The sequence below is a fragment of the Lynx canadensis genome, chromosome A2 (assembly GCF_007474595.2).
Source record: "Lynx canadensis isolate LIC74 chromosome A2, mLynCan4.pri.v2, whole genome shotgun sequence".
NCBI classification, from domain to species: Eukaryota; Metazoa; Chordata; class Mammalia; order Carnivora; family Felidae; genus Lynx; species Lynx canadensis.
Genome location: NC_044304.2, coordinates 24,926,833 through 24,953,440, shown reverse-complemented (window position 1 = coordinate 24,953,440; position 26,608 = coordinate 24,926,833). Strand labels below are relative to the sequence as shown.

Below are 26,608 nucleotides of genomic sequence, written 5' to 3'. Positions count from 1 at the left end.
CACCTGTGAGGAAAAGTCCCCCTCATCTTCAGTCTGCTGACAACAATATGCCAGGCAGACTGAAGCTCAGTTTTAGATTCCCAAGTAGTTTATTTTTTTGCTCACATGTGAGGTCTGTGGGACATAGTGGCTTTTCTGACAGTAGCACAAATTCTGAACTTTGGAGGCAGAATTTATAGATGCCTTTGCTTATTTTATGTAGTTATCAGTTCAGTTATTCCCTTTTTGTGTTCCAACATGGTGCAGGGTAAAAGATAATTTTGATTGACTTGGTTTTCTGGGTTAAGAAATCTTAGATGCAGGTAACAGAAACTCAACTCAAATTAGCTTCAATAAGAAGAGTTGTTGTTGTCGTTGTTGTTGTTGTTGTTGTTGTTGTTGTTTTTTAATTACAGAGGTCTGGGGAGTATCTTGTGGAATACAGCGAGGCCTTAGAAGCCACTGAAACCAGGCACCAGGAGCCTGGGAGGGTTTCCAACTCCTCTGTTTTTGCTGCATTTTCTCTGCAGACTGACTTCTTCCATTTTTCTGTGCTGTGGAAATGCAACCATCTGCAGAGACCAGCCTCTTCTTGGCTCAGAACCAAAATTGCTAGGGAGGGGTTTTGATTGGCCCAGCTTGGGTCAGGTGGATACTCCTGGACCAATCAGCAGTGGCCATGGAGTAGGGTCCTGCTGTACCACTGTGTTGGCTCCTATACTAACTATAGTGATATAGGGAAGAAGGGGGCAGCTTCTGGAAGAAGGTGGGAGGCACTAGGCGGATACTAACCATTCTTGTCTGCAAAAGTCTCCCTCTCCTCCTATGGTAGAGGATAGTCATCCTGATTCCCAGGGTCTGGCCCTCAGGTGGACAAAACTAACTCCTTTTCTTTAATATTGGGTAGGAGGAAGCAGTCCTTTTAGTTATTTTGGTTTTTGTTTGTTTGTTTACTCTTTATTTATTTATTTCGAGAGAGAGAGGGAGCAGGGTAGAGGCAGAGAAAGAGGGAAAGAGGGAATCCCAAGCAGGCTCCACACGACCAGTGCAGAGCCTGACCCAGGGCCCAATTTCATGAACAATGAGATCATGACCTGAGCCAAAATCAAGAGTCACACCCTCAATTGACTGAACCACCCAGGTGCCCCTTGTTGTTTTGTTTTGTTTTGTTTTGTTTTGTTTTGTTTTGTTTTGTTTTGTTTCAACCATGACAATCTGATCTGGGAGCAAGAATAGACTACTCATAAGACATAAAATGTAAGTTTTCTGGATTCATTGAAATAATAGCAGATTCTGGAAAATTGTGTTCTGAAATGTCTTATGGCTGTTTCTATAATACTGGAAAGTGTTGGAGCTTAGTGTTGGGCTTTAAATAGAAAATAGCCCAAATATCAGCCTCCATATTCTTTGTAGTTTGTCAAAGTTATGACTTTTCATGGAGCTTTTTATCTTTCATTATAATCAAATTTAACCTTTATTACACAAATAGTATCAGGGCAGTGATCTTGTCACCTTCAAAATGTCCTGATGCTATTTGCAGATGTGGGAGGTGATGGTAATGTTGAGAGCCAAGGGGATACACCTATTTGGAAAATCCCTTTCCTGAAGCTGAACCCTCCCACTCAGTTTTCCTTTCCCCCTCCCTGTTAGATTTTATTTTATGTTTCCTGCCCACATGAGAAACTGGGGATGGGAATTAAAACCTCTTGCATGGGTGTTGGTAAAGGTCTGGTCACTGACTTTTCTTCTCTCCTGTTGACTTCTTCCTCTTCAGAGTCAATGGCCTGTTTAATGGATTGAACTTGGTTTAGTTCATTGTGACTCTAAACAACATGTCCCTCCCACCCGGCCTTTCAAGTGCTCAAATCACACTGTCCATTAAAACAATTGAAACGCACAATGAGAAGCAAAGGGTAAAAGATGGAGTAAATGAACACACTGCAGAGAGGATGTAGGCAGGATGGAAGGATCTCACCTGAATCCAGGGGTCCACAATGCCAATATATCCTTTCTCTTTCTCTACTGCATTGGCCTTCCCTACTGATGATGTGGTTGATGATGATGATGCAGAGTTGAAGTTCAAGCAAGAGGCACACAGGCTGAAGGTGCCCTGGGCCAAGGAGACAGACTTCTTTATCAAAAGACTCAGGGACAAGTATACCTGGCCAAGGATACCAGTTTTTGGGGGAAGAGAACACATGGAGCCAGAATGGGTATCTCTAATGGGGTAGCCAAATTAAAGTCTTATTATGTATGTTAAGTGCTCATATGTATTTAGTGCCTCTGTATATTTAGTACCTCACCAGTCTCATGCATACTTAGCGCATAACAAACATTTAGTAACCACGTGCTTCATGAATGTTAGGTTCTTTTGTTCCCTCCACCCTTTCCTATCTGTTTGCCATACACATGTTCTACCTACTAACCACTTATTTATGTTTAAAACAAACTGAAATATTTCTATTATTGAAGATAAGTCTTACAAACTTACTTCTCTTCAGTAATTGAAATAAATATTTTCTAAAAGCATTGCTTCTTACAACTTGATTACATAAGGCCCATTTTTAGATGTGCTTCCCTACATAAGCCTAATGATGAAAATTCTTCTCTTACTTGGTTTTCAGGCCTCCCACATTTGTTCCCCTACTTAGGCTCTCTTCTGCCATTCAGCTCTGGAAATCTCAACGAACACAACTCCCGGGCCTGCCTTTTTGTGCATGACTATTATTGCTGACTTCCACAAGGTGCTGGCAGTAAAACCAGCTGGGTTTGATGCTGCAGTAGCAACGTGGACCACCAGTGCCCTGACCTGGTTAAATGCACATTCAGGAAGGAGGAAATGTTCTGTGCAGAACGCTTCCAATACATGATGTGTTTTTGTATCCTTAGGGCTGATTTGACCTAACATCTCATTTAGAAAAAAAAAAAAAAAAGAGAAATGTGGCTGATTACTTTTTTTTAGTGACAGATGAAGATTTATTTAAAATCACAGCTCTGATTTGAGGAAGGTGCGATGGCGTGGTTACAGATATGCATTTCATTAACACCGGTTCAACTAAACCTGTTCATTGAAAAGGGGCTAGGGAGAGAACTTATGGCTCATTATTAGATGGGATGGTGAACCTGCTGTCCTCCTTGTCAGTCCCAGTGACGAGATGGTGATTCCAGACCTTGTTGTGGGCTTTTTGGGTAGCATGCTCCCTGAAAACAAGCAACACTTACCAGGGGCTAAACTGAAGATGTATGTACAACATTTGTTCTAGCAGTGGAGTAGGAACCATTGAGTGTGTTTATTGAGAGAAGGGATGTCAGGCTTTACCTGGTACCTTTTTAAGGGGTTTCCATGATTATTATTTTTCCTCCGTGTGTTATTTTTTCAACTTTTTGTTATGAAAAATTTCAAACATATGGGAAGTTGAAATATAACTGCAATGAAGGCCCACCATCTGAAATCAACAATCACTAACTTTTTGCTCTATCTATCTAGCTGTCTATAGATGTTTGTACAGTTTGGATTTATTTTACTAAGCCATTCAATTGCAGATTCCATTACCCTTCACCTCTAAATACTTCAATATATATGTCCTAAGAATAAGGAGGTTTGATTACTATAACATCAATATCACACCTAAGAAAGTTATTAATAATTCTTTAACATTTCCTAATATTCATTCCACATTCAAATTTCTGCAATAGTCTTATATAGTTGGTACCCCCCCTCCCCCCAAAACCATTCAAAAGTCATGCATGGCATCTGGTTGGATTTTTTTAAACCTAATTGAGGACTACGATTTTATTTTCTTACTATGTTTTTTAGTCTTTTTTATTCTTAAATACTCCCCTCATCACCTTCCCCCTCTTTAAAATGATGTTGACCTTTTGAAAAGACCAGTCCAGTTGCTTATGGAATGTGTCTCACATTTGAATTTATCTGGTTGCTTCCTTATGATGTCATTTAACTTATTCCTCTGTCCTTTATATTTATAAAGTGATAAGTCTAAAGACCTGGTTTTGGGCAGGAAAACATACTAAGGGTTGCCAGCTACTTGGCACGTTAAGAGGCACACAATGATGGGATGTTTGTTATAAACGGTGCTAACTTGCCGGACAGGATAGATGCTGAGGCCTAGTCTCTGGGGAGTGATTCCACTGTAGATTCCTTGGTGGATATTGTTAATTAATTAATTAGTTAATGTCAATCCTCCTTTCTGTATTTTTTAAAAATTTTTAATTCCAGTATAGTTAACATCCAGTGTTATGTTAGTTTCAGGTGTACAATATTCAACCATTCTGTACATCACTCAGTGCTCAGCACAATAAATGTACTCTTAATCCGCTGCACCTACCCCTCCCCCCTCCCACCTGCCCTCTGAGAAGCATTAGTTTGTCCATGGTGGATATTTTAGGTCGAACTTTTGGCAAAAAAACAAAAAAACAAAAAACAAACAAAATAGACACTTGTTCTACCTCCAGAGAAGTGCTGTTTAATTAGAGAATATACAGTTGCAGGAACCCAGGATTTATCTCTGTGGTTGGTTTCATTTTTTCTTTCTCTGCCTTCCCCTTCTGATGTGTAGGTCCTGCTCCCAGTGTCTTCTCCATGCATGTGGCACTTTGGGGTGGTCTGACCAAACCTGACATGATCTCTCCCCTACAACTCACTGGGGACTCTCAGGTGCCCCATCCCCAACTTCCTAAGAAAATTCTGATCACATCAGGTTGTCTTTCTTGGACTGGACCTCACAGATGATGGGCAGGCTGCTGGCCAGCTCTTAGAAGGACTTCCCTCTCCCTTGGTCCAGTCGTGTGTGGCCAGGGGGTCAGGATCAAATGGATCTGCCATTCACCAGTGTGGGTAAGTGACTAACTTCACTGAGATTCAGAGTCCTCACCTGAAAATGTGTCTAGCTCATTGGGTTCTGATGAGGATTGAGTGAAATAATTCATATCAAGCATTTAGCACCGGGTCTATGAGATAGTAAGTGCTCAATAAACACTTTTTTCTCCTCTGCTACTACGACTTTTATGTTCACTGAGCAGGAACTGTGGGCAATGCTGGGGACAGTGGGGCAGATTCCCTGGAAAGAGAATGTGAGGAAGATAACACCAAAACATTTCCAGGATAGTAGAAAAACTTTCCATTCATCTACGATTTTTCCATGTTATAGAGTGATCATTTCAGGCCCTGGCTTGTGGTAGACAGAGTCTGGAACATTTGTTTTTTGCATGTATGTGCCATTAAACAAAGAAACAAAAAAACCCCAATATACTTGATGTATATGGGAATATGCACTGATTTAGAGGAGGAAAGAAAATTTCTTACATAAGAAAACTATTGAATGAATTTCAAATGTAGTCTTCATATATTCTTGAACATTCTAATGTATTCCTTCTGACAGGTATTGACTGAAGTCAATACAATACCTGTGAGAAGGAATACATAGTAATTATAGTAATTATTCTACAGTAATTCAGATCTTATGTGTCTTGTGAAGTTTGGCAGTGGGTTTAGTTCTTAATTTATTTTGCTAGCATCTCTCTGTGAGGGGTGTCTCTCTGTATTGTCACAGGCTGGTACATCGAACTGGCTGTTCTTGGCTTCTTAACCATGGCACCTTAGTTGCCCAATGAAAATATCTAACAAATGTTGACATTCTTCTCATGTTTGTGGTTTTGATTGCATTTTTATAACTGGGAAATATTATCATCATGTTTTGAAGGATAAAAGATTATTTTGATATTGAGGAAACATTTGAAATCATTGACCTCAGCAGGTCAGTCTAAAGATTGGAAATTTTTCAAGGTGTTGTTTTTCACCTACGGATTTAATCAGCCTTTTAAAAAGTGGTAATTTGGGGAGTGCCTGGGTGGCTCAGCGGTTGAGCATCGGATGCTTTATTTTGGCTCAGGTCATGATCCCAGGTTTCATGAGATCAAGCCCCGCATCAGGCTCTGTGCTGGGCATGGAGCCTGCTTCAGATCCACTCCCCCCGCCCCCCCACCTTTCAACAAGTGGCAATTTGAAATGCTAATGAGGGTATTTCAGGATGGATTCTCTCGCAGGTGTTCAGCGGCATTATTATTTGATCATCTTTCTGGAAAGCTGTTTGTGTCAAGAACCATAAACGTATTTATGGCCATTGGCCCCAATAATTCCACTCCTGGGAATCTATCCTGCAGAAGTCACCAGACATGTGGATTAAGATTTATGCACAGAAGTGTTTAGTGCAGCAATCATTATAATGATAGAAAGAAGTGGGAAAAGTCTAAATGTCTGATAATGTGGGGCAGTTGGTGAGTTGTGTCTTATCCTTATGAGCATGTATTATACAGCCATAAGGGGTTGTTGAGGAAGAGTGTTATTCAATGAAAATGTTTAGCATGTTTTTAAAAGCAGGAAATAAAATTGTATATAGAGTAATGATTCTGCTATAAAAAAATTAAACATGCCAAAATATTAATAATGATTTCCTCCCAGTAAGTGAGTTTGAAGGGACATTTTTTTCTTTGTTTTGTTTTTTCCAAGTTTCTACAGGGTGTGTACATATGTAATTTTCATAATCAAGAAGAAAAATTGAGGTGAGGAGACAGATATGTGAACTGTAATTTTGGAGTGGAGTTTTAGGTTTAAAGGTTTAAGAAGAAAAATCATCCCAGTAGGCCACAGGAATAAATCGAAGTCAGAAATTCAATGAATTTGCCTAAATCCTGTGGTTACTTAAGATGGAATTTTAAAATAAGGCATCTGTTTATGGAGGAGTTTCAAATGTGAGAACTGGGCGAAGGTGAACTTGGAGGAATTTTGTCTTCCTTTTCTAATAACAACGAATCCATAAATCTTACTTGGATGTTTGAGAGGGGAGGAAAGCATCTTAATAAGAATGAATACTGTGTACTCAGCCAAGAAAGAAATCATCCCCCAAAGAGTTAATATTCCAAAGAATTAATAGGTAACTCAATTGCTTCTTACTAAGTTGGGGTCTATTATGTTGATGGCTTCTGGATGATAGCTTGGGACACTACTTTGGAATATCACTTTGGGAAAATTAGAGAAAAATGTTTAATATGGCAACCTGTGTATTCTTTCTCTTTGGTTTAGTTTATTATTGAAACTCAGAGGACTACAGATTGCAAGGTCGGCTTAGTAATTTGGGGGTCAAAAAGATACTGGCTTTTTTCTCGCGGTCCGTGAGTTCGAGCCCCGCGTCAGGCTCTGGGCTGATGGCTCGGAGCCTGGAGCCTGTTTCCGATTCTGTGTCTCCCTCTCTCTCTGCCCCTCCCCCGTTCATGCTCTGTCTCTCTCTGTCCCAAAAATAAATAAACGTTGAAAAAAAAAAAAAAAGATACTGGCTTTTTAAAAATACCCTTCCCCCTGCAAAGTATTTTTGTTGTCTTACAAGAGTTAAATTATTTGTTTTACGAGTAATTAAAATCAAACATGTTTTTCTTGGGCCATACCTTTGCCAGGCATGTATGTTTGTCGCCAAATTCTAAAACTTCTCAAGGAAAGAAAAAGCTTGAGTTTTAGACCAGAATAGCGCTTTCAAGTCTGCATTATTGGTACAAATGGGCAAGATTGACTGTTCTTGAAATGTAATAAAACCTGCTGCCTATTCTTACGGTCTTGATGTCATATCTTTTTTCCTTCTTTTTAAAATATACCCATCTCATTATCCAGAGTGACTAAGAGGCTCTGCGTATGTGCCACTAAAATACTTGTCCTCGATTCGCTTTTCCTTTTGTTCTGATATCCATTGCTTAGGAAGTGACTTCTCCATCTTGCTTCATGAGTCATTCTGACGTGGTACCCCCAACTCCCTCATCGATCGTGCCTCCTACTTGAATATCATCCCTCTAATAAATGCTCATTTCCCTTCCTTGTCCACTTGCATTTTTTTTTCTATTTTAGAGTTTTGGCTTAAAGACTAATATTGCCTATTACATCTCTTGTGTGTTATTTTATGTTATTTAGTGGTATCAAACTTCTTTAATATATTAAGAAATATTTCCACTAGCCAACTCAAAGGGCAAATGTCAAAAAAATGCATAAAAATGGACAAGTGGACAAGAACAGGAAAGAAACAAAATCCTTACTGTGAAATAGTAAATAGACAATGCAAGTAAGTGAATTAATTTGGTTTTATTTGTTCTAGTTACTTATTCCAAAAATTGGTATCTCCATGTGTGTTTCTGGAAGAAACACAAAGTTGGCTTTCTGGGTGTTCTCTCCTTAGCTGCCTTCTGTTTCTTACACTTAACACTGGTTTTATTTCTACAAGAATTCAGTCTCAAAATCTCTGGCTTGGCAATGGGAGGAGATAAAAACATTTTTACCTGTTAGTTATGTTTATTTAAACAAACTCATGCAACTATTGTTGCTTACAGTCACTGGGCTTATTTCTGCTGGCCTGGCAGAGTTTATGTTGGCAATGGTAAGGAGATGCTATCAGCAATTCATTGTGTACTGTTTTCGTAACGGGACTGGACAGCCTGCTTCAGCCAGTTTTTTTAAAAAATGCATCGGATTAGTTGAATGATTTTATTAAGGTGCCTGTCTGGTTAGGAAGTTGCAATCTGTAACTGATGACGAAGTGCTCAAGTCCCTAAGAGACCCTCAGCCACAACTGATAGACTGGGTTAACAGGTTACTCAGCTTCTAGAACATACCATACCGGCAGTGGGCTGGCCACCCTGCTGAATGGGAGACAAGCATCAGTGAATGAGAACATTGGCAAAGGCAAGATCCCCAGCTATGTTGTCCTTTGATGCCTCAGGTCCTTTGAACCTTAGAGGATCCAGGGCTATTCCAGAAACTTCAGCCAATGGAAGATCTTCTGGGTTTTCCTTAGTTAACAGCATTTAACAACGTTTTCCTTGAGGAACAGTCATCCTGTTAACCACCAATGAGATAACTTGAAACAGGAACCTTAAAGATACCTAGTGCTTGAGTTTACTTCTTTGCTCTTAAAGTGAAGTCACTGCTTGACTCCATGACCATAGAAGCATAGAAAATACGAATTTTTTCAGCCTAAGCCACTAGCATGTCTCCCAGCAAAGATTCTCAAAGTGTGGCCCATGGGGCAGTAGCAGAAATAGCACCTGGGAGCTCATTAGAAATGCAGACTCTTGGAGCACCTGGGTGGCTCAGTTGGTTAGGCATCTGACTCTTGATCTCAGCTCAGGTCATATTCTCAGGGTCGTGAGTTCAAGCTGCACATTTGGTTCCGCGCTGAGTATGAAGCCTACTTTAAAAAAAAAAAAAAAAAAAAAAAAAAAAAGAGTAGAATCTCAGGCTCTACCCCAGACCTGAATCAGAATCAGCATTTTAACAGGCTCCTCAGCTGATGTGTGGCACAGGAAGGTTTGAGAAACACTGTGATTATTTTTAAAAAAATTTTTTTTAACGTTTATTCATTTTTGAGAGACAGAGCATGAGTGGGGAAGGGGCAAAGAGAGGGAGACACAGAATCCAAAGCAGGCTCCAGGCTCTCAGCCATCAGCACAGAGACTGATGTGGGGCTTGAACTCACGAACTGAGAGATCATGACCTCAGCCAAAGTCAGTCGCTCAACTGACTGAGCCACCCAGGCACCCCAAGAAACACTGATTCTTAGGGCAGTCTACATTTGGCTTGCAGATACTGTCAGCGCAATAGAGGTTTCATGTGAAAGTCTTCGGTCAGGATTTGGGGGTTATGGAAATTGACATGTGGTTTGTCCTCTTCCTCTACTAAAAGAAAGTAGAGCCCTGGTGAATTCCAGTTAACCAGCACTCAGGACTCTAGCCACTTAGTACAAATCCTTCTGTGATTCGGATATAGTAAAAGTAGCCAGATGCAGGGTTGAAAATTCTGGTAACCCCACTCTCCTCACTGTACCATCCTTCCACCCCTGGGAGTACCCAAATCATAGCATTCTTTGTCCATGGAAAGGTCCTCCTGGAATTCTCCCTCTGATGCAGATGATGTATTTTTTTTTTTCTCATAATGTGCCTTTCACTGATCTAGTAGGTGTCCTGTGTTGTCCTGGGCAGCTGGACCACCACGCCCTGACATGTGACTCATAGGCAAGACAGCACTATGTGATAAAAGAGGTCGGGGGGAGCGGTCCATTCCACCTCTGGGCACTGAGGCCCGTGTGTTATGTAATGCATTTCCTGACTTTAATTATTTACCGGTCTTGCCCTGCCTGTCCCCTGTCCTGGCTACTATTTGCCTTGTTCTGCAACAGAGGAATTTGACCTCTCCAGGGTTTAAATCTCACTCAACCCTGCTATTTCTCAGTATGGTTTTTCCTCAGACGGCAGTTCGCTGGGGGCAGAGGCAGATTTTCCAAACTCCACTGTGGCTCAGGTCGTCAAGTATGTCTTCATATAGAGAGAGATTTGGGCAGAGGCTAAGCTGATTACAGGGCTCAAGTGAGGCCCTGAACACATTTCAGATTTGGAATGCAAATTGTTGTCTGCAGTAATTATAGCTTGTGCCATGGCCCTGCTCGGCCCCCATGGTCATTATCCTGGTGCAGAATAAACAGCTTCGTGCTTTCAGAGTGGGAGGTAATGAGGGGGAGAGGGGCGCTTGAGAGACATTAAGGGTGTTTCAGAGCCCATCCACAAGTCTGAGTAGGTGTAGGACAGACCCAGATGTGTGTTGGGATGCCAACCGCTGACAAACTCTGTGACCCACGGACCAGGAATTCAACCTCTCTGAGCCTCAGGGTCCTCCAGTCTTTGCCTCGGAAGGTTGCCATGGTGATGAGATGGTGATGATGTGATGAGCATTCATCATGGTGCCTGACACCTGGGAGGTGCTGAACGAGTGGGAGTTTCATGGCCTAGCAGGTGCCATAAGGGCAGGGATCTGTCACACCCTTCTTAAATGGCAATTCCCACACACACATCAGTTACCCCTTCATCCTGCAGAGGGACTATGGTGCCTCCTTCTCATGCTTCACAGGTGTGCAGAATTGACAGAGGATTAGAGTACTGGTTTTGGGTCAGACCTCCTGCAGGTGAGTCTAGCTGTGTACCCTTTGCAGTTTGATTAACATCTCTGAGCCATGGGATTTCTTGTTTGTAAAATAGACATCATAATTGTGTATGATTTACTGTGTTGTGGGGGAAGATTATCTGTGAAAAATGCATGTAAAGTTGAATGCCAGTACTTGACTTAATGTGTGATAGAGGTACTATTGCTGTCCCCTTTGCACAGATGAGGAAATCAAGGTTTTAAGGACTAAGTGACTCCCCCAAGTCTGTGGCTCATGTGTGGTGGAGCCTAGACTCTGGCTCAGCAAACTGCCTATAAGTTTCACATTAGTGTCAGTGTCACTGGCCTAAAGGTGTTCAGAAATCACTGCATGAGTATTGCCAGCATCTGCTCCCAGGGCTCTACCCCTCAGACCTCTCATTTTTGTTGACAAATTCTTTTATTTATTTATTTATTTATTTATTTATTTATTTATTTATTTAATTTTTGAGAGACAGAGAGAGAGAGGGGTGAGGGGTAGAGGGAGAGAGAGACAGAATCTTAAGCAGGCTCCATGCTGAGCATAGAGCCCGATGTGGGGCTCGATCCCATAACCCTAGAATCAGGACCTGAGCCGAAATCAAGAGTGAGACGCTCAACCAATTGAGCCACCCAGGCCTCCCGACAAATTCTTTCTCAAATTGGGTTAGAGTAGGTGATAATAACATTATTATTTACTATATTACATAATGTTATGTATAATGTAACATATTTCTATGTTAAATATAAATTTAACATTTAATTAAATGGAAATTTACATTTATATTAAAGTATAAATTTATATTGCCTTGTGTGGTGGATTCTCTTATTACCCCCATTTGGTAAATGGACAGATGGTAAAATGGAGGTAAAGAGAAGTTAAGTAAATCATCAGAAGTTACAGAGTAAGCATAGCACTGGGGTTTGAATTTGGGTTGTTTGACTCAGAATGTCTATTCCTAACCTCGGTGCTAAGCTGCTTTCATTGATTTCCAGTCTACTTCCCAGATGCTATGCCCCCGCCACCTTGGCTGGCCTTGGGGTTCCCAGACCTCCTCAGCCGCAAACGAGGGCCTGTTACTATGTGCTTGGCCTTACCTAGCCTCAGAGGGTGGTTCTGAGGACCCTTCTCACAAGCCCCAGGTGCTCATTCAACACAGGAGGCCATATGTGCCTCAACCTTGTACATTTTAAAAAAAATAAAAATCAGCCTTTCATTTTAATAATGACACAACCCAGAGGTGAGGTTCCTGTTATCACACTGGGAGAATCTGGGCAAAGGTGATTGGAGTTGTAAAGTCAAGTGGCGGGGAATTCCTTCTTTTCTCCATAAATTACTGATGTGAGAGCTCTGTGTAATTTCACATTCTGGGAGAGAATGGCTGTGCTTAACTCCTGTTGGGAGAGGAAATTTATCTCACTTTTCATTCAGCAAGGAGAGGGAGTTAGGAATCATAGAAATGGAATTTTGTTGTTGTTGTTAAATTCCTGGCTTTGAGCTGATATATATGTGTACTTTAAAATAGGAAATAAGGGGCAAAGACATATCACCAGTATTATATAGTCATGGCCCCTGTTCTTAACAAAAAGAATTGATATCTGGTCGTGTGTCTGTTCTTGCTGAAAATCTTGCTCTCGTTCGCCATTTTCCACAGGATACGGTTGGAATTTCTACCTTGGCTCCAACCTTCTCATCTCCCAGCCTTCATACCCCATCCCTGCCACAGCTCTTTAAACATCTCCCCACCTCTCTCCTTTGCTCTGGCTACCCTCTCCTCAGCCTGGCACCTCCTACACATCCCTAATGAACTGCTCCAATAGCTCTTTTGCTGGGGGAACCTGAGAATTGTCCCTGGCTGCTTCCTCAGTGTTCCTGCTATTCCAAGCCATGGAACACAACAGATTGAGCAGCAAGCATTGTTTGCAGTTCTGCGTTCCTTCTGGCCCGTGAGTTCTCCTGTGATATTTTTGTATGCCCAACGCTTTGAGTACAGAGCTGGGCACTTTTCTGTTGAACGAAGGACCCCTGTGCCCTCTTTACACATGCCTGGCTGCGTTTCTTCCCTAAGCAGGGTCTGTGGATAATAGAAGAACCGGTGATAGAGCTGGAACATCAGGCTGTAGGCTCCATGAGAACGGAGTCTGTCCTGTTGCTGCAGAGTCTACACTGTGGTTGATGTTCGTTTAGTCGCTATCAGACAACTGCTTGAATGAACGCTGTGGTAATGAGCCGTGTTACAGACCTACATTCAAATCCCTATCCCACCACTGCTGAGCTTGGACAACTTCCTTAACCCCTCTGAACCTGCTTCCTCATCTATATAAGCTAAGGATAATAAAAGTACCTATCTCATAGAGTGGTCATAAAATGAAATGTTTAATGTCTGGTGCATAGCAGGCTTCCAATCAGTGGTGGTTGTTAATGTTATTAATAATTAAATACATTAATCAATCACAGGATATATGCTGGAAAGAGAATCAACAGGGTGTCATTTAGAGGATAAGATGGTGGGACACGGGAGTGGGATCCATTAGGCAGCTTGGGAGGCAAGGTTTCCTGTAAGCTGGGACCAAACTATGAGAAGAATCCTGCTGCATTGTGAAGATTTGGAGGAAAGAGTTTTCTGGAGAACACGTACAAAGGCCCTGGGGCAGGAAATACCTTGATGAGGAACAGAAAGTGTGACCAGAGCTTGGGAGAAGGAGGGAGAGTACAATGAGGTAAGGTCTAGGGAGGAGACAGAGGCCAATTGATGTAGGGTCTTTGGGGCCAAGGGACAGTGTTTGGATTGAATTTGAAATGTGAAAGAAGTGATTCAATGCTTATGCTCAGAATCATTCTGTGATTTTGGATGACTTCAGCTTTAACCTATCTTGTTTTCTGTGTATATGAACTAACCCCTAGCAATAAAACCCAGGTTTATTTTTGTTTTTGTTTTGAGAGATTGTACCAGCAGGGGAGGGACATAGGGAGAGAGGGACAGAGGATCCAAAGCAGGCTCTGTGCTGACAGCCGTGAGCCCAATGTGGGGCTATGATCTCACTAGCTATGAGATCATGACCTAAGCTAAAGTAGGATGCTCAACTGACCAAGCCACCCAGGAGCCCCAAACCCAGTTCTGATTGATTTAAGCAGAAAAGGAATTTATTATTTACTACAGGATACAAGACGCTCAGAAAATTGGGGAAGTATTAGGAAACCAGGAACAACCTCAAATTACACCACCAAACATTTCCTACAAGCACACCACTGCTGCCACTGCTGGGTGGATGTAGATAGCATGGGTTGTGCCAACTAATGTGGCTGTTCAGTCAGCACTCACTGCTGCCACTGTGAGCTGCTGCCACCCCCACAGGAATAGAATTTGCAGTGTCCCTGCTGTTCGCACACCAGCTTTTGATGCCAAGTCTGGGGTCCGGGTATCTGATTGGCTGAGCCTAGCTCATGCTCTCATTCCCTAGCTGCAAGGGAGGCTGGGAAAGAAAGTGTGTGGCACCCTTATCTCTTTTGGTAGAACAAGAGCTCTCGTTCATGGGTTGGGGCTTTCCCAAACCTAGGAAGACCGTTGAACTGCAGAGTGTCCAGAGGGATAAATGTCCCTCACAGAGACATGTGGAATAAGTGACTCATGGAGAGTCCCTTGGCCTCAGCAGCTTTCATCAATAGGTGGTAGCACTTTAAGAAAGTCCAGACTGCTTTTCTCTTAGACAATGATTTAAGAAAAATAGTGCCAAATTTGGAAGCAACTATTTCTCAATCCGTTGAGAGGCTAGGAACTATTTTTTTTAATTAGTTTAATTTGTGCAGGTGTGTGGGGTAACATGTTTCCCCCATGTTTATCACAGATTTGCATTCCTGTTGGAAATGTCCTAGCCATTGTCAGAGCTTATAATTGCTTCTTGTTATGGCCACGTGGGGCTTATTGTCCAAGATTTTGCTGCAAAGTTTATTGTTTATCTTACACCGTCTCCAGGAAGCTGCATGCGGAAATCTCTGAGCCTTACCAGGAAGTCTGACTTAAAGGGACAGTTTCCAGGACAGAGCACTAACCAGGGAGAAGGCACTGAGCTTCCCTTGGGCAACAGCTGGAAGCCTTTTCTGAGTACTCCCCTCTTGGTTTGCTGGTTTGGGTGATGCCTTTCTGATTCTGATTTAAGGAAAACAGTGGCAGTATTTACTCTTCAAGCACACATGGATACACACCAACCAAAATAAAACAAAAAATCACTTTCACTGTGGTGTAGGCAGAATGAATGCTCTGAATCACAGGGGAAGACACACTTTTTCAATCTCTTGATATCTTCTTGGGAGGTGTTTTTATATTAGTCTTGAAGTTTTGAGAGAGACACGGGGATTTCAAGGAAGTCAGCATTATAACATTGAAAAAGTAAATAGGACCTAAGTTTTCACCACCTTCATATTTTTGTTTTTTTCTATTGGAATGAAGAAGGGAAACAGGAAATTGCAAACTTCCATTGCCTTTTTCTTCTTAGGTGTCCAGTTGTGACAGCTGTCATTCAAATCAGGATAAAAATAAAATTATTTCAGATTTGGTACCAACTTTTCAACTTGCTAGGAGGAAAATTTGAACCAATGTCCATAATTACACCAAAAACCTCCTTGTCTGCTTGAAAAAAAATAAGTACAGAAATTATGACTGTGCTCTTTTTGGCCTTTAAAAAATTTTTTTTAAGTTTATTTATTTTTGAGAGAGAGGAAGAGAGGGAGACGGAGTATGAGCAGGGGACCAGTTGAGAAAGGGAGACACAGAATCCAAAGCAGGCTCCAGGCTCTGAGCTGTCAGCACAGAGCCCAATGCGGAGCTTGAACCCACAAACTGCGAGATTATGACCTGAGCTGAAGTAGGATGCTTAACTGACTGAGCCACCCAGGTGCCCCTCCCCCCCTCTTTTTTTTTTGGTCTTTGAAAAAATATTTTATTATGAAAAATTTAAACTCATGCAAAAATGGAAAGAATAGTATAATGACCCCCAGTGGTCTCATCATCTTTTGTTCTGCTTTTAAACACATGTATCAGTTAGATTCCTACAGACCTCTCTACAACCCCTCAAGGGATAATGGAATCATTATTCCTGTTTCACAGATGAGGAAACTAAGGGTCAAGGAAGCTAAGAAGGGAGTTACCGGGTCATTCAACTAGTCAATGGTAGAGCCAGAGATCACAGAGCTTCTGCACCAATTTGTTGTTCATTGTTGCAGCCAGCTAAGCTGTTCCCAGAGATTATCCTTACAGAGAAATCTGGAGTCAAAGTAATGATGAAAAACTGTTTTATAAAAGTGATTTCTACTTTTGTTATATATTTTTAATTCAGAAATTAAGTTTGTCAAGACTTCTTTTTCGATACGAGCACATTCCTTTTTAAAATCCTCCTGAGTATTCAGGTGTTAGGAATACCACTGCTCATATTCAGATTTTCCACTTCTAATCAATCTTGACAGTATAACGCCAAATAGTAACTCTCATTTCCAAGTAAGGAAGCTCTTTGGCTGATAGATATCAGCTAATCAGTTTTTAAGCCTTTCTTTTTTCTACGAATCGGGCAGAGGTCAGCAACCCACTGGAGTTTCACTTTTAACTGACAGTATTACAAAGAGGTGTTGACAGTCCTTTGAAAAAGCTGTACTCAGGGTGTTCGTGTTTCTGAGCAATGAATTGAATGGGCTTATTTGCTAGTGCCCCATCTGTGGCATGTGCAAGTTCTTCAGGCTATCCTTGCTTGTGTTCATAAAGGAGGTGGGGCCCCAGAGACCAGGCCTGTGGCCGCTTCACAGCACACATCAGAAGGCAGCTCTCTGTATTTCTCATTTGCTTTTTTAAAATAGCTGTCGATGTGCCGGTTGCCAAAATAATGTGAGGAATTTGATTATAAAAGTTCAGATTTGTTTTGAGAGAAAAAATACAGTGCTCCAGCTATTGCTCGTAACAAACCAGCAAGATAAGCATCCAAGATTAGCCATGATTAGCAGTCTGTTGAGGCTTCCATGTTCAAGCCTCATTTATTTTTAGTGCTTGTGTTGAAACCATAGATGAAGACTTTTCTATTTATTCATTCTTGACCTTGGGCAGCCAGGTTTGCTCCCACATTCTTCTCATCATTTTGTAATCTTGTTGAGCTGGGGTATTAAGCAGGGCTCTAGAACAGCATCAACATTTTTAAATGGTCAGAAGTCTCTTGAGTTAAACCATCTTGCATCCAGCCAGCCTTGGCTTGGAATGGGGTCTGGACCCCCCATTTGTCAGTGATTCATGGTGAAGAGGCCAGAGTAGTTGTTCAAGTTTTGCTTGGATTAACCACATTGCCAACGCTGAGGAGTAAATATGAAGACATTCAGTAAGAGTGCATGACCACAAGTAACTTCCAGGCTCTAAATACTTGAAAGTTCTGTTTATTTCTCACTGAGTTGCTATGCATTTTGCCTTCATCTCAACCTAGTAACACCAACCAGTATCACCGTACCTCCCCTGCCCATCACTACACAAATTTTTGCTTTTTCTTAGTCTTACTTGAATTCGATAACAGCTTCCAAAGCCTAAGATGTGTGAAATAATGATTTTATGATACTGGAGACTTGGTTAAATCAATGTGCAATACAGCATTTTAATCCGATCCCTGCTACCATCCCATTTTCGTGAGATTGGGTCACTACCGATTTCTCCATTCAGTTTGTGGAATCATTTTAAAATGTCAGGCTTCAAATGGAATATGGTCAAAGACCCTGAAATTCCCAGCCAAGACCAAGCTTTTGTGAAACCTGTGGCTTCTTGGGTACAAATAAGAAAGGGATTGAAGAACCAGAGTAAAATTCAAATGGAGAAAACCCCCATTAGTCACCAGCTTTTAATGAAGTCAGTTCTACTGAAAGTTCACCATTTTATTTTGTGTAAATGAACTGATCACAACCCTGATGAATATGTTTCTTGTAACATTTTTGGTGAGAAAACTGCTTGAAACTTCTCAACAGAAAATGCTGTGAGCTATATAGAATGACAGCCCAGGGAAACATATCACTTTGAATTCCAGCATCATGAAGAAGCATGTGGTAGTGTCTTAGGTAGGTCTGCATTCTGGCACTAGTTTCTTTAACGTCCAATACGAAGGTGCCAGCAGTATGGTTATTTAACCAGATGTTGGAGAACAGGGGCCAGTTTTTGCATTATAGGTACCTTATGGGTATTTCCCCATTATAAATATATAATGATTCAGCTCCACACACTTAAAGAAAAACATTATACCCTGAGAACCTACGCCCCCAGAATTTCATAGGTTTTTTTTTTTTCTTTTTAGCATTTCACTCTGATCTGATCTATGTAGAATTTATTTTGGATAGTGTGAAGTAGAGCTTTAAAAGGAGGCTTTTCTTTCCAAGAAATGAATTATCCCATTTGTTAGCGATCCTTTTCTCCTCCAGTGGTTTGCGGTCCGACATTTGTTATATGTCAAATTCCAGAATATCCTGGGGCAGGTTTCTGGCTGTCTGCTCCAGAGGCTGTATGCATATAACAGGAGCTTGGAAGTCAGCCCACCCAGGCTCCACTCCCGACCCTGCCACCTCTAGGCTCTCTTGGGCAGGCTCCTGCCACCTGTTTGAGTCTCAGTTTTTAAAAATCTGTACAGTAGAGATAACAGTGAGTCCTCTCTCAGGACACTTGTGAAGGTCAAGTGAAAAACGGCAGAGCAAGTTCCCCTGTGAAAACATAAAAAATCTGCAGTCACCGTTTATAGTTTTAGTAACTGTGGCTTTAGGATGTTTTAATATCTGCACACAGGTGCACTTTCATCATGAATTATGTTCTCAGTGTTGACGGAGCTAAGACTAAGTAACTGAGAGGCGACATTTCAAGTGCATCTTTCATGTTTGCAGAATGTTCACAGGCCAGGGGCTAATGAATTCAGGTACTTCCATACCACAGCATGCTCTGCAGTATGGGTCTAAAATGTGTATGAGGTGGAAGGATGCTCTGGATGTTAAGTGAAAAAAGCAAATGGTAGGATAATGTTACCATTCCATTTTTGAAAAATACAAACAAAAAATAAAATGTGTACACAGCAACTTGTGTGTGTTTAGATAGAAGGAAATGTCTGGAAGAACTGCCAAATTGGTGGCACTTGGGTCAAATCCAGTCAGCAGCTGTGTTTTGTGTGGCCTGTATAGCACTTTTTATTTTATTTATTTATTTATTTATTTATTTATTTATTTATTTATATGAAATTTATTGTCAAATTGTTTTCTATACAATACCCAGTGCTCATCCCAACAGGTGCCCTCCTCAGTACCCATCACCCACCCACTCCTCCCTCCCACCCCCCATAAACCCTCAGTTTGTTCTCAGTTTTTAAGAGTCTCTTATGTTTTGGCTCCCTCCCTCTCTAACCATTTTTTTTTCCATCCCCTCCCCCATGGTCTTCTGTCACTTTTTGAAATAAAGAATTTGTTGCCAGCATTTTAAAAATTGTGAGATTTTGTATTAACCTGGAGTTTCCAGCTTCTCTTGAAAAGTTGGAATGTCTGGCCCCCAGTAAGCTGGAGCTGACTGAGGGCCAATACACTCAGTGGTGCCCTAGGGCCCACCCCGGCTTTCCTTTCAGGTACCTGACCCTTGGCCCTGAAGGCATTTGGGTTTATATCCCCCTTTATTGACAGCTGGCTTTGACATGGTTGCCTCTGGCAAGTGGGATTGGGGTGGACAAAAAAATCAGGTCCTTTGGGAAGACTCACTTTTTTACGCTATATATTTATGTATGGTTTGAATGTATTATAATGATGCCATGTTACTTTTAAAATTTAAAAATTAGGGGTGCCTGGGTAGCTCAGTCAATGGAACGTCCAACTACTGAATTTGGCTCAGGTCATGATCTCACGGTTAATGGGATTGAATCCCGTGTCGGGCTCTGTGCTGACAGCGCGTGGAGCCTGCTTGGGATTCTGTCTCTCCCTCTCTCTGCCCCTCCCCTGCTTGTGCTCTCTCTCTCAAAATAAATAGATAAACTTTAAAAAAATTAAAATTTAAAAATTAGTAGAAAAACATATTTGAATGCTTGGTAGTATCGTAGGTGCCATGGAGAGTAAACCCAATTTACTGTTCCTTTATAAGCTGCCATTATAAAGCTAAAAATGAACTTGAGCTCTGAACAGCAGGAACATCTTATTATTGAAAGTTTCCTCCAAGATGCCCTCTGCGTGGACCAATTTCTTGCTTCTAGTCAAAGCAGGGCTGTGAGAGGAAATGGCCGTGCCCTGTTCTTTCCTTCCTTTTCCTCTGCCAGGGCACCTGCTGGCTCTCCTGCCCTTCCTGCCTCCTTCACTGCTACCTGCCCTGGGACCCACTCAAGTTCCACCTCTTCCACGAAGCGCTGCAGCCCACGGGTTTCGGTTCTTCTTTCTTATTCATAGTCAGCAGCCAGAAGTCAGGCTTCATCATTCTCAGATCCGTTGATGTGAATGTGCCCTCCCTCCCCTAGAAAAGAAATAAAGTCTAGTGTGCCATGGTCGTTTCACATTTCCTTTGGATCCTCATTGGGGTGATCCTGGCCCTGGTTTCTGGGGCTCAATTAAGTGGCTTGTTTGAAAATCCTCCAGCAGAGTAGTGGCTGGGCTTCTGGGAATCTCCATGGGTCCTCAGGAGATTGGCATTCTTCATTAGCTGAGCTGTTTCCAGAGCTGGCTAATCTCAGCTTGTTTACAGGCCTGTAAGAACTCAGACCCCTTTCTATGCAGGAGGCTAGGGTAGGAGGCCATTTTAGGAACGCCTTCCCTCCCTCCCCGACCAGCCACCACCTACCCCAGGCTTTGGGGTAGAGTCTGACTTTGTGGGGAGTCAGACTTTTGTAAATAGGGGATCCCAAGATTGAGCTGAAGTCCACCTTTTGTGGGCACTGCTGTTTTTTGGGGGGTTTTTTGACATGCATCGCCAAGTATTTCCTGAGTGCCAGACCTGGTAGGTACCACATGTGGGCTTTGAGGTGACCCAGGTGGTTGCCTGAAAGGGCTGAGCTTTTTCATGGTGATTTCACTTCCTTCTTTCTCCAAACAGATAGGACACCTTCAGGCTCCTTGAAGCAAGACCCAAGTCTGTCAGAGCAGTGCTTTCAAAACATTTGCTTTTCTTGCAAAGCACCCCGTGGATCTGCACTTTCCTGCTGTTGCCCTTGCCAGTTCTTCTACCTAGAAAGCCCCTCAGATTTCTGCCCATGTGTCTCCTGCTCTGAGACACCTTCCCAGACTTTGTCCCCATAAAAAATACATTTGCTCAGCTCAGCTATTTCTTGGCCCCCTCAGTATTTTTTCTTGCAAACCCTGGCAGCCTTTAATTCACTCTCCGATCATCAGTGGTTCATCTTTGTGCTTCCAGAGCCCAGTGCCTTCTTCTGTAACGTCTGCAGGGCCAAATGCACTCTTCAGAGGCCCTCTGTGAGGCACCAGATCACTGCAGCGTGAGGATGGAGAGAGCCTGCTTTCTTGTCCGCTCTAGAGTTGAGTCTTGGATTGAAGCTCGTTCTCTCTTTGCTGGGTCCCCCACTTTGCTCAGGGCTGAGACAAGTGCAGGCTCTTAAAAGTCTGTGCATTTGTAAGACAGCCTCGGGGAAACCTTTGCCTGAATCTTTGCAGCTAAGAGTTGCAGATCAAATAGTACTCCACTAGAAAACTGAAAACAAATCATGGAAAGCTGCACCAGAATTATGTCTCCTTGGATCTGAGACCCACTGGTACTACGTAAGGAGGGTGAGGGTGTTGAATTGTTTGTGGAGAGGGGTTTTCACCTGAAACTGCAGGTCGCTGTGAGACAATCTGTGTCACCCAAGGAGTCTGGGTTTTGTAAAAGGCAGGTGACTCGGGCAAGGTGTTCATCCTTGTGAAAAGACCCCGTTTCATAAAGTGAGAACTTTCAGCCATGAGTTATTCCCATAATAACTCTGAGAAAAGCAGTAAGGCCTTTTGTGATCCACATCAAAAGTGGAAAGGGAGATTTCCAGAGGCAGCTATTTTGAAGGGGACTCTGAAGAGAAGATTTGTCTCAGGGAAAAAAAAAAAAAGAAAGAAAGAAAAAAGAAACGGATGGGTGTGGTATTTATCACCACTCTCATTTATTAGTTGCTATGAAATTGGGATTCAGTGAGGGCTCTGTGTCCTGGGCAGGGCTGCTGCCTCTTGGGTTAAGTTCAAGTGGACTATTGATTCCGCTCTGAAGACAGAGTTCTCCCAGCGTCCCTTCTCTCTCCGTCTCAGACTGATGTTTGGGTTTTGGTCTGCAAAGCTCCAGACTCAAGGTCCAAGATTCTAGCAGCGAACTCTTTCTTTAGAGCTGCCGGGAGTGCCCAGCATGGCTTTAGGTGGGGGTCCAGTGAGCATTGTTTCTTACGGGCTGGGGATTGCCAGCCAGACGCTGAATTTCTGGTGTGCCTCTGAATGCCTGAAGGCAGAGTGCTCTGAAAAAGCAGCAGCAGGCGAGGAAACCGCTGGAGGTGGGGAGCTTTGGCTGATGTGGTCTCAGCTTCTGACACTTTTAACTGATGGCCCCCTGTCACTTCCTGTCATGCAGCCCAAGTGGCGGGGAGGAGTTCCTTCAGGGAAACCATGCTCTGCTCAGCTCAGAGAATCCCGTCTGCTGGGCTCCGTTGCAGTTAGGGGCGGGGGACTCTGCGTGGATGAGGTCGGAGCGCCCCATGGTGTGGTGCTGCTTCTTTGTCCGGGCTCAGGTAAGCTCCCTGCGGCAGAGCCAGCCAGGGGTGGACCAGCTCCCGACTCCCACCCGTGCCTGGCTGGGTGGTGCCAGGAACTGAGGTGTGGGAGGGCGAAAATGCCATTTACCTCCCAAGAAAATGAGCAAGGAGCTGCTGTTCAAAGCACCTGGGATGATGGAGAGGGACTTCTGTGTCACTTTAGTGTGAATCAGGAAAGAGCTGTGTGGTTGTGTTTAAGACCACAAATGGTTGCTTGGTGGAGATAGTGAGTTAAGTGAGTGCCTAGCTGTTAGGGCTTCCTTTAGCATCTGTGATTGGAGGAGAGTGTGTGTGTGGTGGGGGGTAACTTTCGCTCTTTGTTCCAGGATGCTAGTATTTTAATTTTTATAAGAGATGTGTTTTCAGTTAAGAGGGGAAAAGGGGGGAAAAGGATGCATTTGGCCTGTGATGTTTTTTGTTTGGGGAGTTTTTTAAAGTGTATTTCCAAGATCTTCTCTTCTCCTTTGGGTTGAAAGATGGCTGAAGTCAATTTTGGAAGTTCATTCTGTTTGGAACAACTTTTTTGTAGGTTTGCTTAAAGTGAGTCTCGGTATTTTCAATGTGTTCATCATTGAGAAGATGAAGTCAGATATTATCAGGGGAGATTCAGACTCACTGGTATTCTCATTAAAGAGTGTTGGTGCCTGGTTTGGTTATATCTAAAGGAACGTCTGGAAATGTTACATTTTGATAGACTAAAGAGTGGTTAGGAGGCCTGATGGGTTACTCCCTCTGTCCCTGTTCTTTGTTTGTGGGTAGGTGTTTAGCTTTGGATAAGCTACCCCTGTTTTCCAAAGAAAATGTCTGTTGCTTTTTCTGTTTCTCTCACCGGAATCCTGAGACTGATTTTTGTAGTGCTAATTCCAACTTTCATATATGATTATTCTAGACATACATTTTTAATCTTTTCATGTGATTTGGGTGGTTTTGTCATTTTTCTCTTTTCCCATCTGACTCATCCAGCTGTTTGCTAACCTGATAAAGAATCATTTTTGAGTCTTTGAGATACAGAAATTGAGAGCATTTAAAATGACTTAGGACAGTTTAGTGATAGTTAATGCAACATAAATAAAAATAATACAATATTAACTGGCATTTATTAGATACTTTTCACGTTAGTAAGCACTTACCCATGTTAGTTCACAAAATTCCTACAACACTATACAGTCGACTATTATTTTCAGAATGGTAAAACTGATATATAGAGAGGACAAATAATTTTCTCAAGGTCACCTAGCTGGTGAGCAGTGGGTCGGGCTTCAAGCTTAGGCAGAATGGATCCAAAAATGACATTCATAGCCAGTAGGTGCTACATGAGGATTTCCATTATGGGGCTCTTTCCACATCCACCTGCAGCATCTCAGTAACACTTTGCTTTCTTATCCTTTGGCAAATCAGCCCCTTTTAGTGGATGTTTGCTACGATCCAATTAGCGGCTACCTAAGAGACAACTAGACAAATCACTACCTTATCTGGACTCAGCTTCCCTACCTGTCAAATGGAAACTTCTCTAAACTCATTTTAGTTCTGACATGAATCTAAGGTATGCAAATATCTTCCACAAAAAGTAAAAAAGAATCCTCATATTCCTCCTATTTGGAAGTTAAATGAGTACATTTGAACATACATTTCCCAAGGACATCAACAGGAACTTAAAATGTAACTGGCTGGGTGACTGTTGACCTTTATTTTGCTCTTGAAACTATTACTGAATAAATTTTTATTTCTTGGTTCTGACAGTCCCCAGAGAAAGAGTCTGGAGGAATTGGGGCTGGGTGTGGGAGGGTCGCGGATGTGGTGTAGAGAAAGGGACAGGAGAAACCTCGTAATCCATAATCCAATTACGGAGATTATAGAGGAGATATCTCATAAATCCATCTTCTGAGATTTGGCCAAAGTAGTTCTGCAATGGAGGGGAAATGGTAGAGTGTAATGATTAAGGACATGGGTTCTGGGACCACACAGATGTAGGTTTGCCTCCCAACTTTGCCTCTTACTAGCCATGTGATCCTAGGCATGTTACCAAATGTGAATCTGTTTTATGTTCTGTAAGATGAGGATAATAAATAGTGCCTACTTTATGGGATTGTCATGAGGAATAAGTGAAATGACTCATGGCAGTGCCTAGCACAGAGCCAGCACTCAGCAAATGTGATCCATGTCCCAGGTCTTATTGACTGTAGAATGTTGGTGGCCACTAGAGACATGAAGCCTGAGTGTGTAAAGGCTTGGCAACACCAGGGCTGTGAAACATCTTACCTACAGAGATGAACATGACCCTGGTTTGATTTTGTGGGGGAAAGGAAGCATACTCCACAGAAGGTCAATACTTCATGTTTTTTAAGTTTATTTATTCAGAGAGAGAGAGAGCACAGTCAGGGGATGGGCAGAGAGAGAAAGAGAGACAGAGACAGAGAATCCCAAGCAGGCTCTGCACTGTCAGTGCAGAGCCTGATGCGGGGCTTGAACTCACAAACCATGAGATCGTGACCTGAGCCGAAATCCAGAGTCGGATGCTTAACCAACTGAGGCACCCAAGCACCCCTAGTCAGTGCTTCATTTTAAAACCCTGATTCCAGCCATGTTTTTACAGCTTGCGCAGAACACCAAGGGGAGTCATGAAAGGGGAAGCTGATTCAAACCAGATCCTAAAAAGGCCTCTCTTGATAGAACACTCAGAGGTATGACTCGGAGAGGGCGAGGTCAGGGTGGTGACCCCGAGTGTCCACCGAGACAGAAACAATGGGTGACTTTAGGACCTAAATATAGACTATGTGGATGTCACTTAGGGAAACCAGTTCCCGATGCTGACCAGGGTGGGTGGGTCTCTTGGGAAGAGCTCTGGAAGCAGCCCCTGTGTGCCGAGCCTTGCTCTGTCGGCCCTCTTTTTCTGAATAATTCTGTCCATGTTCTAGCTCCTCTGCATCTGTTGAGCATCTGCCTCTGTTTGGCAACCTTGTTTATGTCTTCAGCCCTTCCCTTCCAAGTCTTCCTTGTGGTGTTTACCACCTCTCTCCCTTGTTTCTTGCAGACCCCACCCAGCCCCAGCCAGAAACCCCAGGTGTTCTTGCCATTAGTGCTTGCTTCTCATGGAGCAGTATGAGGAGCTGGGTGGGAGTCAGGAGTTTGGGGTTCAAGGTCTAGGTTTTGCAGTTAACCTTGGGCAATGAGGAACCTCACTGGGTACCAAGTTCTTCAATGGAGACATCTCCTTTAAGAACCTGGATCCTGGAGATTAACCATCTGCGTTCAAATCCTCACTGCCGCTTGACCTTGGGCAAGTTCTTTACCTCTCTGAGCCTCAGTCACCTCACCTGTGAAATGGATACATGGCAGTATCTGCCTCAGTTAATATGAGGAGTTTATAAAATAATACCTGTGAAACCCTTAAAACAGTACATCTTGTCAGTGCTCAAAAATGCTAGCTATGATCGTAGTTGTGATCTGTAGAAAAATGAGACTTGAGCTGGGTCAGTGTTTCCTAGACTTCAGTCAAATTTTTCTCATTTCCATATTCTACTTGTACTATTATTTTTCATTTACTGTTTCTCTTTAAATTGTCCAGTTGTTATTTGTTATTTTTTAACTTCGGCTCATTCTAAAGAGGAATAGTCCTGCAGTCACTCAGTGCTCTAATGTGTTTCTTAAAACACATGATAGTAAATACATCTAGGTCTACTGCATGTGGTCTGAAGTGATATGGTGTCTGCCCCAGGTCCACTTCCTGCACTTTGGTGTCTCTGAGCATCCGAGGCCCAGGTTGCTGCCTGCTACTGGTGTTCACAGTGCTCATCCCACCAGAATGAATAGTCTGCCCACCTTTTCATTCACCAGGCAGTGCCTGAGAACCACCTTTGGGCCTGTCTCTGTGCCAGGTGCCAA

The 26,608-nt window shown here is 42.6% G+C and overlaps 1 protein-coding gene across 2 annotated transcripts in view; it reads left to right on the top strand.

Annotated features, from left to right (window-relative positions):
• Positions 1 to 26,608, top strand: part of ARHGEF3 (Rho guanine nucleotide exchange factor 3) — a 269,708-nt gene that overhangs the window by 67,606 nt on the left and 175,494 nt on the right. The window contains exon 1 of one of the 2 annotated variants that reach the window (XM_030307059.1): positions 22,604 to 22,702. The exons of the other annotated variant lie outside the window; for it this stretch is intronic. Coding sequence (XP_030162919.1) covers positions 22,652 to 22,702 — 51 coding nt within the window. The 5' untranslated portion in view covers positions 22,604 to 22,651. Of the gene's footprint in view, positions 1 to 22,603; positions 22,703 to 26,608 lie in introns of those variants that run through there. 2 annotated transcript variants of the gene reach the window in all.